At 39.1% G+C, this 21,053-nt stretch overlaps 1 protein-coding gene across 2 annotated transcripts in view; it reads right to left on the bottom strand.

The window, feature by feature from the left end:
• Window positions 1–5,959: 5,959 nt before the first annotated feature.
• Window positions 5,960–21,053, bottom strand: part of LOC124620374 (reticulon-1-like) — a 387,596-nt gene continuing 372,502 nt past the window's right edge. For both annotated transcript variants that reach the window (XM_047147045.1, XM_047147046.1), the window contains 3 exons: window positions 18,140–18,348; window positions 7,955–8,060; window positions 5,960–7,578 (listed from right to left, as the gene is read on the bottom strand). In XM_047147045.1, the coding sequence (XP_047003001.1) occupies window positions 7,524–7,578; window positions 7,955–8,060; window positions 18,140–18,348 (370 nt within the window). In that variant the 3' untranslated portion in view covers window positions 5,960–7,523. The remainder of the gene's footprint in view (window positions 7,579–7,954; window positions 8,061–18,139; window positions 18,349–21,053) is intronic.

The raw sequence follows: 21,053 nt of genomic DNA, 5'->3' as shown, positions 1-21,053 counted from the left end.
GGATCCACATCAAATGGGACTGACGGAGGACATCGAAAAAGTCCAAAGAAGGGCAGGTCAAATTTTATTATTGTGAAACGGGGGAGAGTGCCAATAATATACACAAATTGGAGTGGCTATCATTCAAACAAAGGCATTTCTTGTTGCAGCTAGTTCTCACAACATTTCTATCACCAACATTCTCCTCATAGATTGCAAAAATATTTTGTTGGTGCCCACCTACATACAGAGAAATAATCATAATAAAATAAGAGAATCAGAATTCACACAGAAAAAGTTAAATGTTCGTTTTTCCCACATGCGTTCAAGAGTGGAACGGTGGAAAAATAGTGGTTCTATGAACTGTCTGCCAGGCAGTTAATCGTCAATTGCTGAGTAATCATGTAAATGTCGAAAACTTTTGATTCTTTTTATTTTTAAGTTCACTTCAGTGAGCTTTAAATATGATACATTAATTGCCCTCATTACTGTCAAACAAATAGTTTTCCAAACTAGATCTGTTACTGGTGTAGTTGATACCCAGTTGTCCACTTCCCACTGTGACTATGAAAGTTCAGACAAATATTTTCCCCTCAAATCACAAAGTTTTTCGTAATTACCCTGATTACTTGCAAAGCTAACTGGCTCAGCCAGGCAGCGACTATGCACAGAACTGAAACTTCCTGGCAGATTAAAACTGTGTGCCGGACCGAGACTTGAACTTGGGACCTTTGCCTTTCGTGGGCAAGTGCACTTGCCTGTGAAAGGCAAAGGTCCCATGTTCAAGTCTCGGTCCGGCACACAGTTTTAATCTGCAGGAAGTTTCATATCGGCGCACACACTGCTGCAGAGTGAAAATCTCATTATGCACAGAACTGCAAATTACAGCACCTGAAGAGAACTGAATTAGTTGTTAAACTACTGTGCATGAATTAGAGAAGAGCAACTCTAGGACATAACAGCTTGGTCCCTTAGGAATTCACACACATTTCAACATTTTACTGAACACCTAGACGTACAAAACTATCAATAGCTATTAATGCCTTTGTTCTATTAAACATACTGTTACCAAATCTTCGTTGTTTACAGCAAGCTTATTTCCTATTAAGGGTTATAATGAAGTTTTTATTAGATATTATTATCCAGGAATACATGTACAGGATCACAAAATTGATCTGAGCAGAGGTCTGTCAGCTAATGGGAATATCAGAAGCAATACAAGACAGTGTAGGAAAAAAGTTGCTGCCACAATAAAGCAGCTAATGGGCCAGATCAGGTGACCTTTGCCCTCAGCGCAGTGGTCTTTTCAAAAGCAGCATGCTTGATCCAAACATTTGGAGTAGTATACCAGGCACCCTCTAACAAGCAGAACACCCAATCTGGAGAGCTCTTAATGCATACGCATTGGATTTTCACAGGTTTCTACAACCCCTCCTTTTCTTCACAAAAATGTGTCCACTTCCATCACAAAGATGATTGTTTCAATCTCTGATAATTGCATCTAGACTCCCAATTTTCCACCAAGACTATTAAAACACAAATCAAAATATCACAGGCCCCATCATCCTGGTACACTACAACACAGCTCACAGAAGTTAACACTGACATCCCTTCTGCATAGCAGTGCTTATCATCATGCAGACCTACAATAAATTACATTTCAAAAAGAAAATATTGTAATGTAAAAATGTTTCATATTCTAAATGGTCTCAATTTGTTATTACAAAGACTGGTTTTTCATCAATTTACTTTCATTGTTCCCATCTTAGCTTAATGTATTGCTCTAGTTTACCTCAAACAGTCCAATCTCGTGCCTGCTGTAGACCAAGACCTGCATCTGTTGTGCTCCTTTCAGAATGTACAATATTGTATCAGCTGCATTTGTGCTCATATGACCTAATGGAATTCACTTCGAAGTTCATCACTCCTTTTGCAATAAGCATACATCTTTACTACTTAGACTGGTAAGCTACCATTGAGGACTCTTGGCAGGTCATGTCTTATAGAATTAAATATAGTGAGGAAAAGTTTGGCAGAACCCAAGTAATTTAAGAGTAAGGAAGACCACTCCTCACATGCACACACGAAAGGGAAATAAAGTTTGCTAACTTTCAGAATACATCCTCTGTCGAGCATGCACATGCTAGGCATGTGATACTTGTGTACCAGTTGGAGAGGTGCAGGACAAGATGGTATGTGGAGACTGAGGGAGAGTGAGAGGACAGAGAAAATGTAAACTTCATGGAAGATGTGAAGTCAGTGCGCTAACTATGACTGACACAGGGAGAGTTACAAGGACAAAGAATGTGTTGCAAGGAGAACTCTCCTCTGCAAAGTTCATAGCAGCTGGTTCTTGAGTGAAGGATTTTGATGGCCTGCGTTTCGGAGCAGCCACCAAATTCCAGCATGTTGCTCTCAGTTGCACGTTATGCCACTGGGTGGTCAACTGTATTCTTGGCGAGTTTAGTGGTGGCCAATCACTCTGGTGGACAGTTGGTGTCATATTGACAAAGAGCTGTGGAGTGACTGCAGCAAACTTGGCAGGTAAATGACATGGCTGCTTTCACAGGTGGCCCTGTCACTCATTACATTTACATGCGACATCTTACAAAAGGTAAAACCCAAGTTTTGGAAACAGTTTTCCACTGTCATGTTTACATGTTAAGGTTTGAATTAGATTTACTAGCCCAGTTAAATATAGTGCCTGGAAAACAACTGATACAGTTTATGATTTAGTCAACAAAATCATTATTTCTCTTGAATCAGACAAGGTGTAAACGACTTCAGTCTAATATTTTTCCTTACCTTTTTTCACTGTACAGAAGGCCACTCGTCGTACTAGCCAAAATATTTTAGAAACAAGACAAAACCTGACAGTGCAAACAGGTTTCAAAACTGCATGCATTTGGATGGGAATGAAAATCTACTGCAGAATTGAAGAACTGACAACCAGAAGCAGATTTCCAGAATTAATTATGAATTGTGTATGTGATCATCCAGAAGTGGTATTGGGAAATCAGTTTATGAAATCTGAGTCTGGGAGACCCAATCGATGATGGCAGTTAGACCGGTATTACACTATCAAATTTCTTTGTCCAATATCTTTGTCAAAGATATTTGATAGTGTAATAGGGACTTTGTCAAATGTCGTCCAATATTTGATCAAATCTAGGGCCTCGCTGTATATTTGATCAAAGAAACCGCTTGTCTTCTGTTCACTGCAATGTGACATGTTACCACATGGAGCGCTAGCATCGCTGCAGCGTACCGTCGTCTGTAGTGTTTTTATAACCATTGCCGGTAAATACCATTGGTGTGTGCCGACAACTACAAAATTAAGAGATGTCTGAAGCTGATGAGGCGCTTTACAACGTGAGGCACCCTGAATACAAAAATAGATTAAGAAGATACCTAACCTGACCTAACCTAACCTGACCTAACCCAACCTAACCCAACCTAACCCAACCCAACCCTCTCCTGTAGCAAGGAATCTGAGTGTTATAGTGAGCCTGTCTTCTGAAGATGTAGCAGTTCTTAAGTGAATATTGTGCTTTGTGATAGGATGATACACTTCATTGAGCACATACAGAAATGTATGCTCATCCATTCTTAAGTAATTGATGTACGACTTGACGTCTTCCACTGTAAGCTCACGTAACAAGTTTTGTTGAATGCTTTTATCGTGTCGTCGTAAAACCCACGGCTTCACCCAGATTAGATTAGTTTTTCGTTCCATAGATCCGTGCTGAGGAGATCCTCGTGGATGGGGAACATGTCGATTTTTTTTTAAGCTGAAATAACAATACTAATAGTATGAATAAATACAATACATCATTTGTTTCTATTAAAAATTTCGCCAATGGAGTAGAAGGAATTGGCCAGTAGTAAGTCTTTCAGGCTCCTTTTAAACTGATCTTTATTTCTAACTAAATTTTTTATGTTTGCTGGCAAATTATTGAAGACGAGTGTTCCTGAGTAGTGGACCCCTTTTTGAACTAAAGTAAGTGCTTTTAAGTCCTTGTGCAGATCATTTTTGTTCCTGGTATTGTATGTATGAACTGAGTTGTTTGTTGGAAAAAGAGATTATTTACGACAAATTTCATTAAGAAGTAAATATACTGAGAGGCAGTAGTTAGTATACCAAGTTCTTTGAAGAGGTTTCTGCAGGAGGTCTGTGAATTTACTCCACAAATAATACGTATTACACACTTTTGGACCTTGAAAACTTTTGTTTGACTTCAAGATTTACCCCCAAAATATTATCCCGTATGACATTATGGAATGAAAGTATGCAAGCTTTTTCATTTTTATGTTGCCTCTGTCTGCAAACACACGAATTGCAAATACAGATTTGTTAAGGCCTTTCTGCAGTTCTGTGGTGTGCTCCTCCCAACTGAATTTATTATCAAGTTGTAATCCCAGGACTTTTAAGACAGTCAACCTCGTATGTATGGTTCCATTTCCCCCCCCCCCCCCCCCCCACTTCTTTTCCGCATGTGCACACAATGCAATTGGAGTACGTAGAACTGCTGCGGTTAAGTAACAAGTTGTTGTCAGCCATCTTGAACTTTGACGAAAAATTTGATGACAGTGTAATACCCCTTCTAGCGCTACGTCAAAGATCTTTGTCAAATATATTGGACGGAATATTGGATCACACCTTTGATCAAATCTTTGACAAAGAAATTTGATAGTGTAATACCGGCCTTAAACAACGTATAGGGGTGCAGAGGATATGCGAGCCCATATGCCGAACGTCTGGTAAATCGCCAGTGCCTGGGTGATGAGGTGGCAGCCCCACGAAGGCAATCTGAAGTGGTTGGCCAAACACACACACACACACACACACACACACACACACACACACACACACAGAGAGAGAGAGAGACAGAGAGAGAGAGAGAGAGAGAGAGAGAGAGAGAGAGAGAGAGAGAGAGAGAATATAAATGGGGTGAATGATGGGACAGGATAAAGCTGTGATAGAACTGGAGTAAAATATGCTGAGTGGGTGGATTGGGCAGATTCGCATTCATATTGTCCACAGGGACATGATGCCTGTGTGTGGGAGTTGCATAGGGATGGACCAGGATGTGTCTGGTAGGGTGGGTGATAGAATATCACTTTAAGACAGTGGGTGGGTACTGGTGTGCCTATCAGTGACTCAAATTTCTGCTATCAATCAAGAGCTCTCCTTTACCTACGGTAAATGTACACACCACGTCAGGTACCCACACTTCACATTTAACATGTTTATGTTACAAAGAAATACGAAGGGAGCACATACGATGCAGCTACAATGATACAGTCTTCTGGGTTACAGTTTAACGGGATGTAAGTCGTTAGAGAAATATTGTGGTGTTTTTATATAATATGTCCTTACTGTCAGATATTTATTTTCTGAACCCATAAGCAACCCTATTAGCAACTGTAACAAATACTGAATAATATTAAATAGGACAGTTTCATGATCTGCAAATTGTTATCCAGTTGTCAGCTGACAATGTCCTAATGCGCCCCAAGCTAGTTTGCGCCGAATAAATAATATTGTGCAGTTTATCAGGAAATTATTTTCTATTTAACATGATTGTCTACCTTTGTGATGCACAGACAGAAAATTCAGCTAAATTAAAATGTTTGATAATTGATGTTCAAATGTATGTAAGGGTATTATTGACAGTGTTCTGTGTCCGGTGTTTTGATAGCATTTCTACCAACTTAAATTTATGCACTGAATATCAAAAATATTGAAAACAACTTGTTAAATCAGATCCTCAAAGGTGTTTGTAATCCTCAAGACACTGCCAGACAATACCAGAGTATTTTTTAAGCAGTAGATGAATTTATGAAGAACACTAAATCTGCTGTTGTGAGGACCACACAGATATTACAGTTTTTTACAATAACCACTTCAGCATTACTAAAATCCACTAAACCATTGTAGAATTCAGACTCTACATTTAGATTTCAGAACTTACACATGTTCCAGGTAGATTTCTTTTTATTTGTGTACAAAGCACATCAATACAACTTAATATCTCCAAATTATACGTGACAAAAACCAGAATGAAACTAATACATATTTCTTCCAACAAAACATTGCACCAATTCTCTTAACACTAGACCTGAATTAATAACAGCTACTTTCATTATTACGAGTCTAGATGCTGTATGAAAAGCATTAGGGTGTATTTATGTCAAAAAGACAAATATGCAGTATTATCACCATATCTTTCCAATTTAAATAATCCCAACAATTAATTAGGCTAAGAATAATCATCTATACATGTGCATTTGGCAGAATACTCGTGTGCTCGCCCACCAACCATTAAGCGAATTATGCGGAGGGCAGTAAGTAAAAAGATCAATAAAAGTAACAATTTCACAAGCCATCTGATACTGTCTCCAGATTTCATATAGTTTTCGTACATATAGCAGAGATTCCACGTAGCTTTGTTATTTTTCAGTCACAAAGAGACAGACAGCAATGTACAACAATTTTCTGTGAGAAATTTATTTAAGTGACATCTCACAGATAGCAGCATAGGTGCTCAATTTTATATAAAAATTTGTGGCACAAATAGTATCTTCTTACACCAATCAACTGATTCAGTTTTAAATTTGTGTTAAAAGCATCATTATTTAATGAATGTTCACCATTAAGAGCTTTATAAACCAAATAAGCAGCAAATAACTTTACAGCAACATATTCTGTTAATATTCACTTTTCATGTGAGATATTTGCAACACTTTAATAGATGAAACAAGAATTTTTGCAGCTTACAGCGACAACTACATGCAAACAATTGCATCCAGGCTTACTTTTAACAAGCACACACACACACACACACACACACACACACACACACACACACACAGGATACAAAATTTCCATATCATCATTTAAACACAATAAAGTTGCGAGTTAGTTATCTCTCTCTCTCCAGTTTTTTGTCCAGTACCTATTCCTATTACGCAGAAAATTACAAAGACACACATTCAACCACACTTCATGCAAGCGAGGATTAATGCACCCAGTCTGTGAAAATTTAAGGGCCTGTTCACACACAACCAGACTCAATCCTTCAGAGGAAACTTAGTTAAATGGATAATAAAAACACCATTCTCTCACACATGTACACTTATTTTTCACAGGATATGCTACAAATCTGAAGCAGCATGGGGAACTTTGATAACAACTCTTCATTCTACAGTAGAGAGAAAACATTTAAAGAGTTTTACACTTACATGCTCTTACTCATATTTCAATCTTTCTGTTCAAAATTGAAATATTTACAGTAGTCTGAGCCAAGTGGAATAAATTACAATGTTAATAGAATGGACAGAATAAATTAGAAACCTAAGAAACCGTATGAAATTAATACAGCAATCACGTAGTTGGTCAAGGTTTATTACTGTGTGATGATGACATTCATACACATGGAATATATATGATGACTGCACAGAAGAAAGTGGTTGTTTTGTTCCAATTTCATTGCTGTTTTTGCAGTTCACTTTTAAATGATTTCCTCTGAAAAAGTAAGTATTTATTCTTTCTTTTCTTCTGGTTTCTTCCCACCAACACGGATGGTTGCTTTAATCCTGTAAAAGAAAATGAAAATTGTTATTATTTCGTACACACACACACACACACACACACACACACACACACACACACACACACACACACACACACGGGGGAGGTACATTCCATCAGTTCTGTCAACGTTTCACAAACAATTCCATAACAATATTCGACTTAATTTTATGAAGTGATGTTGAAGGCTATAGTCACTGCGATTAAGAACAGAACCAGATATTAAAAGCAAAAAGATATTTAATATTTACACACTTAAAAAGTTGTAAATATCTATTATTTATTGGCATTTAATCTTTCATAACAATACAACCAGTAACTACACAGATGCAGTTCATAATAGCTAAAGTACTTTGTTAGAATTATCTACAAATTACTTACTTTGATGAGATCTCTGCTATTTTGCTCCTCACTAAATCAATGTTCTGATCAATCTGCACTTTGTTTGTTTCATAAACCTTTGGCAAGGTGAACAAGGCTACAAAAGCTGGAAACAAGAAATATTGAAATGTTATAATGACAGCATATAATTTGTGTAATCACACAAATACAACTCTCTTCTCTCTTAACGTTTTCCTTTACCTATCATAAGAACATATAAGGCAATATTAATTGGGCAAGGAGGAGGAATAACCAATAACTGTTTTGTTTTCAAGGGAGGAAACAATGACTGCTTATAGACGTGTAGTAGACTCCCTAGAGCGTATCTCTTCATTTTCACAACAAATGACTCACCACGTTCAATTTAGAGTCCTGTCACATTCCTCCACAGTGACTACCAGCTGATCAACAACTCAATAACACTCTGCTAAAAGAATTTCAGTTTTTATTTCCCTCTCACACTGTTCCATGTTGTCTACCCCTAACCAAATGCCATTTTTTCCATGTAACTCCGTATCCATCTCATTTACTGTTTCTCTTATCAACTGAAGGACCCCTTCTATCTCCAGCACTTGACACGACTATCATCATTACCACTTCGGAAATCTTTTTTCCTCCATTTTTAAGTGAAAGGCCAATTTGAAAATTTTTCTCTGCCAATATTATGAAACCTCTGAAGGATTTGTTTCAGTCACATATACTGCAGTCTGAAGATCAGATTTTTTTGCTTTTTAGAGGAAGGGGAAGGAGGAAGGGAGTAATTTGGTATGTTCAAAGCAGGCGACAAGGTTTCCGAGTACTTGGCATGAAGTTTGATAAGAAAAATGTGGTAAAGAGGGAAAAGGTGAAGTATTTTTAGAAAGAACCCATTACAGCATTTGACTGATTTGGAAAAATACTATACAGAGATATGACAACAAATTTGAACTGCACTCCTCTTCAAGGTAAGCTTAGTGCATTAAGAACTTCAACATCTTACTCAGTTTTTTTAGTTTTTTAACAACACAAATTTACAATTAACACATGAATGAATTTTGGCTGGAGGGGAGACCTAACAAACACAAAAAAACAGTGCTCACAGCTGCAAATTAGTCATGAAAAGCTAAAAGTTAACATTAAATCCACAGGAAGTAGCAAAATCTGTGTTGAAAGTATAAATAACAGTGTACAATACTCTTGGGAAGAGTTTTACTTTACAAATTTCTGTTTCTTCTTTTATGTCAATGTGCAGTAATGTTACTAGTGATTTTATTATTTCCACAGCATCCAGAAGGCACAGGGGAGGGGAGGGCGGAAAGGGGGGAGAGATCCATTTTAATTAGGGGCACCTTCCAAAAGTCTGAATTTCAATAGTTTAACAGCAGTTTAATTGGATAAAAGGTAAAGAATGGTTGATGAAAGGTTCCTCTCCATTATTATCCGTAACAGAACTGCTATTCAGTAAATACTGGGGTGTTCAAAATGAAATGTCATTTAAGTGTTTAATAGAACATTTTTGGTACTTAATAGAGGTAAATGAGCTTTATTTGGACAATTAGTAAGAAGATTCTTGATGTAATATACTGAAAGTCACTAAGCATGCGGACAGTTGGTATGTAAATCAACTAGTTGAAACTCACTGCCAAGAGTTTCATAAGCTGCTATGAAATGATCATTGGTCAGGATACCATATCTGGAGCTGTTCAGCTGCCCAATGCAAGTCTCTGTATTTGACACCACTTCAGCGATTTGTGCAACAAAAGTGAGATGAAATCATTTGCAAAGAACAATAAAACTTACGAAATCCTGATGGGTATCAACAAGAGCAACGGCTTTTAATAAAAGAAATCTTAATTTTTTTTAAACTATTATGAAGAGTGCTATTTGTTCAGCTGACTGCAGAATAAATATAAAACCATGATATTTTAGGCATTCTTTGCATACTGAAGTTAACAGTGTAAGAATGTGATCCTACCAAAAGCAAAGCAAATCTGTTTTTAACTGTAGTCTAAGGCCTACAACAGAAAAAGCACTGAACTGTAAGCAAGTAAAAGTGAGGGCACCTGAAGATGGAGGTCTGTTTTTCCAAAAGCAACAGTAAAAAGGGAAACAGGAGAAAGAAAAAAGTCAACAATATTAATTGAGGCTAAAGCCTGAATTTAAAAATGTAGATATATGGACTTTTATAGAGATGGCAATGGTATTGCATATTTCACTTCAATGTTTTGAAATCCACGGAGCCAAGAGTGTGCCAAAAACAGCAAATTGCAGGCATCACCTCTCATCGTGGACAACGCAGTGGCCAACAGTCTTCAAATAATGAACTAGAGAAGCAGCATTTGGCTAGTGTTGTCAGTGCTAACATAAGCAACACCGTGTGCAGTAGCCACAGCTGTTAGGACAGTGGGACAAAATTTGGTGTTAATGAGCTATGGCAGCTGACAATCAATATGAGTGCCTTTGTTAACAGCACAACATCGCGTTCAGTTCCTTTTGTGGACTGATGGCCACATCAGTTAGACCCTAGATGACTGGAAAACTGTTTCCTGGTCAGATCAGTGCCGATTTCAATAGGTAAAAGCAGATGGTAGGGTGCGAGTGTGGTAGAAACACCCTGAAGCCATGGACCAACACTGTCAACAAGGCACTGTGCAAGCTGGTGGTGGCTCCATAATGATGTAGGCTGTGTTTACATGGAATGGACTGGGTCCTCTGGTCCAACTGAATCAATCACTTATTGGAAATGGTTACATTCAGTTACTTTGGGACTATTTGCAGCCATTCATGCTTTCATGTTCCCAAAAGGTGATGGAATTTTTATGGATGGCAATGTGCCATGTCACCAGGCCACACCTGTTGGCGACTGGTTTGAAGAACATTCTGGACAGTTCGAGTGAATGATTTGGCCTCCCTTCAATATTTCAGCAAAGGACTTCAACTGGTTCAGTCCATACCACACTGAATTCCTGCTCTATGCCAAGCAAAAGGATGTGCGACAATATTAGTAGGTACCTCATGACTTTAATTGTATACTGCCTGAACCTTCCTGCAGAGAAGATGGTGAAAATCTGACAAATCAAGTCAGACTTAAGTAGGGGCAATGATTTAACAACTAGGAAGAAAGGAAGTAGAGAAAAATCGAAGTAAAATTCGTGTGGCCAATCCTAGCTTTTTTGCATTTTATATCATAATATCAATAATTTTGCTCAATTTAATTTGTGGCTATATTATGAGATAAATATATTATACGGCTATTATGACGAGAAAATGTGTGTTTAGCTGCCACAAGTAAAAAGCTGTTATTTAGGCACTGAAAGGTGTAGTAACTTTTACACCTTTGCCACCACAGTCGCAGAACATACCATACGTGAGTAGCGCACTGTTCAGCACCTGCACAGGCTGCCAACCATTGATGGTGCCCCATCTCCTCCTATAGGAAGCTAGCAGCCCCGGTGGGGCAATGTTCTTCATACTGACAGGCACCAGCTCCTGTGCCACAAAGTTGTACTGAACTTTCAATACATGTTTCTTATTGCACTCTGAGTTGGAATACAAGTACCAATTAGGAGAACTTTCATGTGCTCCACTTCAGTGACTTTCACATAACTTCTCCATGGATATGGTACTTTAATCATTTGTCAGCCAGCAGCAACTTACCACAGTTGCTTTGGAAAAACTTGTTGCTACATTGACTGTTCATGCTCCACTATCAAGTGGAACTGCTGCTGTAGTTGCTGCTTCCACTGTATCATGACTCTGCTGAAGACTAGGATGCTTATGAAAATTGGCTCCACCAGCACTTGGTCAATTTAAGGTGACTAAACGGGATATTTAAGGCTTTGTTTTGTTTCTGTGTCCTCTTGTCTACCAGTTGTGTCAGTTTGCCCTCTCACTGGAACTGCCTCGCACTACTTTGATAAAATGTGTAGTTTGCCGTCCTCTTATCACAAGTGCACCTATTTTATTACTGCTCAAAGTTTTACCAGTGCCACAAGCTGCCCCATCGATCTTCTTGGGCTTGGACGGCAGAGCTGCTGGGTTTGGGCCATAAGAATCACATAGTTGCTAAAACCTCCGAAAAATCCTATGCAAACGCCATAGTTTGTGACGATCATCCTCCTCACACCCAACAAGGAAGTTCATCAGAGCCCTTCAATGTGAGTATCTGTCCTTTGAAGACAGTGCTCCGTCTTTTGAGGTATCCCATGCATTAGGCCAATAAATCAAATAATTCAGCACAGCTGTTGTTGATAGTGCACCACAGTGGAACATAGCAACGGGCTCGCCAAGCAAAGAGGAAGTCTGTCGTACCAACCAGAAAACCTGGCAGCAATGAGCAACCCCATCGGCAACAACAACATGCAGTACATCCATCATGCCCCTCTTGCTTTGTGCAAGACAAGAGACCTGCATGACCCAGATGGGCATCACATCAAGTGTTGCAATGAAGGCCGTATTCAGTCTTCCTCTGAACAAATGTTTCATTGCTGTCACCAGATCACAATAAACATTTTTATTGAAACATCCATCATGCCGGAGCTGCTGTTTGACTCTTCAATTCTCCAACATAAGCACAGCTGTCCAGCACTATCTGGTAAGCTACAACAAACAACATATTCCTGTTATTGATCCATTTACTGCCACCACAGCTTACAAATCTGTAGCCCATCCAATCATCTATTTGACAGTCTACTAAATTCATACAGAGAATTTGTCTGGTTTAGACGATTACGTTGCTTTTGAATATTCTATTACTGACAGTGTCACTCTTATCATAAGATCATGTCCTTCACTAAGTCCTAGAGTAATTGTGTAGCTCTGCAGCACTTTTTTCAGGCGTAGTCCATACCAGTGTCCTGCAAGCAAGTCGAGTCCAAACTGGATCAGTTGGCATCACTACACATCATTCAATCAATGTCAGTGATTGAGTGGACTATGTCATTAGCGATTGTAAAAAACAATCGGGTCAGCTCCGATTTTGTAGAGACTTTAAAGTTACCATAAAAGCACAATATTACTTACACACACCCTCTGCTTCTAACTGATGAATTACCTGCAAAATTTGCCGAGGGTCAATTCTTTTCCAAAATTAACTTAGCTGAGGTTCTATTAGATGATGCCTTGAAAAAATTGCTTGAAGTGTAGACACCTTTCTATCTTTGTCCATATTAACATTTGATGTTTAGGGTGAGAGGGTACAGCTTTTTTCCAATGCTTTTTGAAGCAAATCTCGGCAGAGGTTCCTTGCTGTATTAACTATCTTGACGACATTGTAGTAATGGACACCTTGACAGGCTAACATTCACGTAACCTCTGTTCTCTATTGTTTAGCAAACCATAGGCATTAAGTGTAATCTTACTAAGTCACAATCTTTTAATCCACTATGGTTTATCTCTGTCCTGATTTTTCCATGCAGGGTGTTGAAGCACTGGAACTGCATGAAGCTGCTATTACAGCTTTGCCTCGTCCTACCTATCTGCAGCAACTACTGCATTCATTGCCGAGTTATCATACTATCACAAGTTTCTTCTGGGTGGAGCTATTCTGGCTGTTGCTTTGTAAAAAATGTCCATTTCAAGCAGTAGCTGGCCTATCAGCAAGCATTTTTACAGCTTAAAAACGAATTACGCTCTGCACCTTGCCTTGCGACCATCCAACAGAGTAAACCTATATGTCTAGACCATGGACACATCCCAGTATGGGGTGGGAGCCGTTCTGGCCCATCATTACATGTATAGTTCTGAGCAACGTGTCGCATCTGCATCCAAAACTCTCACCATAGCTCAGAAGCAGAATCTGCAAGTCGAAAAGAACCCCCCTGCAATTGTTTATGGCATGAGAAAATTTCATGTCTTCTTATTTGGTACCAAATTCGACCTAGTCACTGATCATAAAGCTATAGTTAGTGTGTTTCACCTTTCAGCTGCTTTACCTGACAAAGCAGCTCATCATCTTCAACAATGAGCCTCATTTTCGTCGAGATATAATTACAAGATGTATTTCCGATGTATGTCACAGCATGCAAGTGCTGACACATTGTCACGGCTGCCCATGCAGTCAGAGCCCTTGTCTGACCCGGAAAAACTGTCGTTTTCAAACTGGCACGAAAGCATGACATACTACACAGGCAAACGATGGAAAAACTTTTGCTGAAAATATGTTATTCTTATGTTTTTAGGGTGGGAATTCCAAATTTGATACTCAAAAAACTGTATCACCCACTATTTCTTCACATTTTACAGTTCAAAATATTAAATTAAAGCGATTTTTTAAAGAATTTAACAGCTTTTATGTAGTTAAAATAATTTTAAAAGGAAGTGTAATTAATGTAGACGACGTTGGTATTACTGCTGACAATTCTATTTTTGTGTTAATAGATAGTGTTTTGTTCACTGTCAAACTAACCTCACTTTCCCCATTGCCTGTACATGTGTTCAGAACAATGTCTAATCGTAGTTGTAACAACCCTGACAGTTTGTTATTTTTGTGGTGATTTTGTGATTAAAAAACACCAAACAAACATTACAGACATTGAAAAAGATTTATTATCATACTTTGGATCTAAACTTGGTGATCAAGATAAATCTTGAGCACTGCGGAAGATATGGTTGTGTGTGTGTGTGTGTGTGTGTGTGTGTGTGTGTGTGTGTGTGTGTGTGTGTGTGTGTGTTGAAGGTCTGAGAAAATTGTCCAAAAAGAAGAAAAAAGCCTTTAGATTTGCTGTTCCTATGATGTGGGTGTAGCCAAGAAATGATTCCAATGATTGCTACTTATGTAGTGTTGATATTACTGGTCACAATTCGAGAAACAAGAATGTAATAAGCTACACTAACCTTCCATCCGCCATCCGGCCAGTAGGGCATGGTGTAGATTTGCCGGTTCCTAAACCGGCAGATGATTTAAACTCTATTCCAACAGAAGTATTTTCTGGTGTACGTTCTGATTTAGATGAACGAGATGATGATGAATTCCATTGTAATACAGAAAGTATAGAGCCCAAATTGTTTACTCAGACCGAGCTTAACAATTTGGTTAGGGATATGGGCTTAACGAAAGAAGAAGCTGAATTGCTTGGCTCTAGATTAAAAGAAAATAATGTATTGGCAGTTGGAACCAGCATATACATGTAGAGAGAGAGAGAGAGAGAGAGAGAGAGAGAGAGAGAGAGAGAGAGAGAGGCAATTTCCAAAGTTTTTCCAACAAGGTGATTTAGTGTACTGCTCGGACATTCCCAGTCTGATGAATGAGTTTGGTATTGAATACAAAATGGAAGACTGGAGGCTGTTTATTGATTCATCCAAAACTAGTTTAAAGGCTGATTTATTACACAGTGGTACCATGTATGCATCTATAGCTGTTGGACATTCTGTACATATGAAAGAAAGCTATGAAAACCTAGAAATAGTGCTAAATAAAATAGGCTATTCTGCTCATGGTTGGATGATATGTGGCAATCTAAAAGTAATATGCGTGCTCCTTTGTCAGAAAAGTCGCTTTAGCGAATTTTCATGTTTCTTGTGTGAATGGGACAGTAGGGCTAGGGATCAACACTGGTGCAGAAAGAACTGGCCTGTGAGGGAGTCTTTAAAACCTTGTGAGAAGAACATTCTATGCAAAAACCTTGTAGATAAAAAAAACACAATCCTACCACCTCTACATATAAAGTTAGGCCTAAGAAACAGTTTGTAAAGGCTTTGCCTAAAGATGGACCATGTTTTAAGTATCTCTGCCAGAAGTTTCCACACCTTTCAGAAGCTAAACTAAAAAAGTAGTCTTTGTCATACCTGGCATTAGAAAACTGATGTTTGATGTTAACTTTGAATCCACAATGACCTTAAATGAGAAAGAAGCATGGGTATCATTCAAGTAGGTCATTACAAAGTTCGTAGTACAAGAAAGACCCAGAATATGTTTCTATTATAGCTACAATGTTAAAGAAGTTTAAAACTTTAGGATGTTTAATGAGCCAGTTCACTTTTTGAAGAGTCACCTTGATTACTTCCCAGACAAAAATGGGAGATTTTAGTGAGTAGCAAGGGGAGCGTTTTCACCACGACATTAAAGTGGTGGAAAAACGCTACCAAGGCTGCTGGAACACCAACATAATGGGGGACCACTGTTGGTCACTTCACCGAGAAGTTCAGCAAGCGACTCATCGTAGAAATAGCTATACAAGAAGCTTCAGAGAAAAAAAGAGAAAGAATATACAAACCAATTCCAGTCGACAAGTGAAACCTCTATTAACACAGATAATTGTTTTAAGTAGCTTACTGTAAATGCAAACATGCTTATGTTGTAACGAAGTGCTTCATTAATTTCCCCATTTACCGTATAGGATATCATTTTTATACTATATAATTAAAGCATATGGCTCGGAAACTATGGGTGATCCAAAAAAGGTAACCCTAGATTTGGATTCAGCTCAAACATCTATGAAGATCAGCTTTCAAAATGATTCAACACGGGTGGCCTGACCAACCTCTGGGCTGGGCCATTTGACCTATTGTGAAACTTCTATGCTTTCCATCATCGTCTTTTCCTGTAAGATGGGGTCAGTCTCTCCTCGATAAAAATAAAGTACTACTCCTGTTGCAATTCCAGCAACGCTGTGTAAGAAGTTCTCCAACCTGTTACATGAAAGTCACTGGGGAGCTCCCTGACCAAACAATTTGCCTGTAAGCACTTGTTCTGGCCTGGTATTTATTGTCAGATGGCGAGCCTGGTCACGGCCACTGAACAAAGGTGTAATGCACCGATTTTTCCCCTTTTGGCAGCACCCACACTGTCTTGGGAACGAATCCATATCAACTTAGCTGGAACTTCTCTAGACACTTCATGAGTGTTGGCTGTCAATGTCTTTTGCCATCTTTCTTATGCCTTTTGTTGTCCAGCTACTGCTGCAGATGCAATAGTCAACACGCTGTCAGCAATTTTTTGTATTAAGTGCCTACCTTAAATGGTGGTTTTGAACAATGGTCCTCAGTTTTTCGTTCAATCCTTTGAAGGTTTTTGCTCACACAATGGCAGCTGCTGCATTTTGACACCTCCGTCCAACCCAGAATCTAATGGTGTGGTGGAACCATCGTATGGATTCTGGAAACGCAGACAGGAATCCAATTTGGGAACGAGCCCAGCTGAACACTTTCAAGGCTAGCAGCCATGGATGCTGCTCCATCTTCTGCTGCTGCCAGTTTGCACCCAGAACTGTGCTACTAGCCCAAGGATTCGAACAGCAACTGCATTGGACTCCGGGCATCACCCACACCAACAGGCACTATGAGCACCACGTGTTCATGCTGCATGTCGACAAGTGGCTTGTGGCGCATCACTACCATCAGCTACACCCTCAGGTGGGCAACACTGCTTCCTCTGCGGACTGTCATCTTTTCCACTTGTGCCACCATTCACTGTGCGCAGAACATGCCATGCCCGCCCACCCTCCTGATGTCGTCACCAGCTGCTCCGACATAAATTGACCACACACTGGCAACATGGCTCGATATCTCAACACCTCTGCAGTGCCTTCTCTTGCAGGAATGCTGGGGCTTCATTGGCAAAGCTACAGGTGCCTCCTATGCCAACCACTGCTGCTGCCTCCACTCCCCAGGTACCTGCCAGCTACATCACCTCCAGACACTTCAGCTGCCCAGCTCACAGCCCCTCACACAGAGTGCGAAGTTGACATGATCCTTGTCTACAGGGTGCCGGAGTTCACTGCCTGCTTTCCTACAAGAGAAGTAGTAGCGTGTCCCCATGCTAGCACCATTTCTGCCTCTACCCCCTAGTTTACATGGACCAGGACCTGTTCGCACCCATAACAACCAATTCTGACACTATGGATGTGTCAACCATATGAATGTTGCAGAGGAGCTGACCTCAGGGCATTCCTCTCCCCCCTTAGGGGGGGGAGGGGGGGGGGGGCGGGCTGTTCATCTGTGTAACTTGCATGGTCTCTTCCTTGCAATACGACCCCCCCCCCCCTTTTCCTTTTTAACAGCAGCACACCCATCAGAGTTTACACCACTTTAAAAGATCAGTGTCAAATGTTTTCCAATAACATATGTAATATGGCTCAAATTAATCGTTTATTTTCAATGTGAAAGTGCATCCGACAAAAATGGTAAGAAAATAGCTTTAAGATGAATTCCAATGGTCAACTGCACATAATGGTCTATGAGCTATGTTAAATTGCTGACAAAAATTACCTATGATGATTAGAGTCATGCCATTAAACCACGCCCCAACATATGTCAGGCACCACAGTAGAACTCCAAACTTAATTGAGTCTACAAGGTCCTCTACCAGGAACAGCCGCCTCAGTTCACAGGCTGCTGCATTCAGATGGGCAACAGCCAAGTCAGTCATCTCACGTACTTTCTCTTGCGGCAGGGTCAGATCCAGTTCCAGTATGTCCCTATAAAACAAATTCAGATTATTTATTTGCCACTGACCGCATATCGTAGAATAGGCTCTCAGCGACAGCATGTTACAAATACAAAGTATTTCAATTTAATATTCATGTTACACGTATGAGGGTGTGCTGGAAAGTAATACCTTCAAATTTTTGATGTGGAAACTCAAAGCTTTTTTTAATGAAAACTTTATGAACTTTCTATACCTTTATCCTTCATGTATACATATTTATTTCTAAACCGTCACTCTGACGAACACATTTCTACAAATGAGAGATCGGTTTATTGATACAATCACCATAGAATGTCTGACTGTTGACGGAGCCACAAAATCACCTTAGCTTGCAATGCTGGATCACTACAAAAGTGAAGTCTGCAATGGTGTTTTGGAAACAGATGAAAATCAGATGGGGCCAATTTGGGCCTATGTGGAGGCCAACTGATGGTAGTGAATACAAGGTAGGTGTCTATATCAGATGTCACGGCACTTAACGTGGTCCGGCATTGTCACATTGAAGGAGAGGGTGCTCCACATGTTCAAAATATTGCAGCACACTTTCTCAACATGCTTCAACTGGGAGCACTCTAGCAGCAGAGCAATGCAACTTACGTCAGTGAAGTGGGAATGTTGACTGAGTAGTAAGCACTACATGTAGCAACTCAAATGGTGTTGAGATCGGAATAAAAGACTGAGGCATTACCTTTCAGCACACCCTCATACAAATTAGGTATCTTACTTAAACCAGTTATGCAAATCAAAGAATTCCCTCATACTGTAGAATAGCTTGTCAACTAAGCGGCTGAACTGTTTAATGACATGTTCAGATCAGAGTACGACAACTCAATCAGAATTCACAATTCATTCAAGAACTTTAGACAGTTCACTTTGTGATTTTCCTTTGTGTCCTGTCTGTGCCTAGGACATTCTAGTGTCAAAATATTTTATTTGTATAGTTCTTAAAGTAGAGCAATGAGGGAGAGAGATTTACAACTGTCATTTTCACCTTAGTGAATGGAAGATGGCAGCATTCCTTGGGGCCAACCTTACACGCTATTCACAGTACATGGTGTAGTCACATTACATGGTACAGCTACCACACCTTAAATATGAGGGGCAGTGAAATGAAAATGTGAGAGGAAAAGTAAGTGAACTGTTTATGATTTCAAAAGTAATCACAATAACTTAATACATTTATCCCACTATGGGACAAGACTGCCAATCCCTCTAGAAAAAAATATTTGCAGTAGCCTATGGAACCATGATTGCACCCAGGCATATAACTATTCATTCGAAACACATCACATCAATGTCCACGTATTCCTTTAGCTCCAAAAAGATGGGAACGTTTGCGGAGAAATTGGGGCTGTACGCAGGATGTGTGAGGGCTTCCCAGGCAACTTCTGCAACATAGTTGAAGCAACCTTCAATATGTGGAAGGGTCTTAAAATGACATTAGGTCCAACAAAAAAAAAAGAACTATCAGGGCTGGATTCTCGAAAGTCCAGTTGATGATAGAACAAATACTGAATAAAAAGGTTATGAAATTCTGAGAGAAAGATACTAATGGAAACGAGAATTTTTTGAAGAAAATGGTATACTGGAAGAATAATCTTGACCAACACGATGTGCAAAATAAAATTCCAATGATTTTTCTGTTAGTCCTTTGAAATCAAACAGTTCAACAGAGACTGGGTCCTCACCATTGTTCAACTGTGAATTGCAAAAATACAAGAATGAGGCAACTTAAACTTCTGAACCTGTCTCCATCTTTAAGGAGCAAGGGCAAAACAAATGTCTTTAGACATCAGTACAAGCCCGTTATCTTTTTCCTTCAGGTCCTTACATGAAATATACGTTCCATTCGTTCGGTAAGTCACCTCATCTTTGTTTATATATATATATATATATATATATATATATATATATATATATAAAAACAAAGATGAGGTGACTTACCGAACGAATGGAATGTTAACATTTCTTCAAAAGGGATGAATTATTAAACAAAAGACTTATGAGATTTTAATTATAGAATGGTAAAAATCATCATCATTTTGCATTGTAGCAAGTGAAATATTTGCCCGGCACTATTCGAGCGCAATAATTCAACTGCAACATTTGCTTAAATTGTTTCATTCCTGTGCATTCTAGTAGTGCAGTTGCACATGTAAAACATACTATGGAGTATAGAACACACTGTGAGATTTGGCAATAACCAATGCTACCTTCTATAACATCATTTGACGACCGGCACATTACTGGAACAGCACACCGCTATGATTTTACTTATATTTTCCAGCAAGCAGTAAAAAAGTTCATTGCACACTAACTTCAAGCAACTTGAAATTATCTTTCAAACAATTATCTTTATTCTTATCCAACAGAAAGAAAACTTAAAATACAAGAGAGAACAACAGGACTAAGTTGATTACAACCACAGAAGTCCATTTTCATTTTAGCAATGACAACAGGAAATACTATTTGCATCTCATCAAGTTTATGCATAACTACACAGACATGGGAACACTCGCACCGGTGGTCACGCCAAGACTAATGAAAGTAACTAATGCAAACATCACAAGCCAAGATCACTAAAAAGCATTTTATTGGATGACTGGTTTCGACAGAGCTATCCTGTCATCTGATTTTATGCTTCTGAATTTTTACAACGTATTATCCATCAGTATTACTGAACCAGTCATCATC

This window comes from Schistocerca americana, chromosome 6 (assembly GCF_021461395.2).
Source record: "Schistocerca americana isolate TAMUIC-IGC-003095 chromosome 6, iqSchAmer2.1, whole genome shotgun sequence".
In the NCBI taxonomy this organism is placed as follows: Eukaryota; Metazoa; Arthropoda; class Insecta; order Orthoptera; family Acrididae; genus Schistocerca; species Schistocerca americana.
Note: the sequence above shows the minus strand (reverse complement) of the source record. Positions and strands in the feature narration are given on the sequence as shown.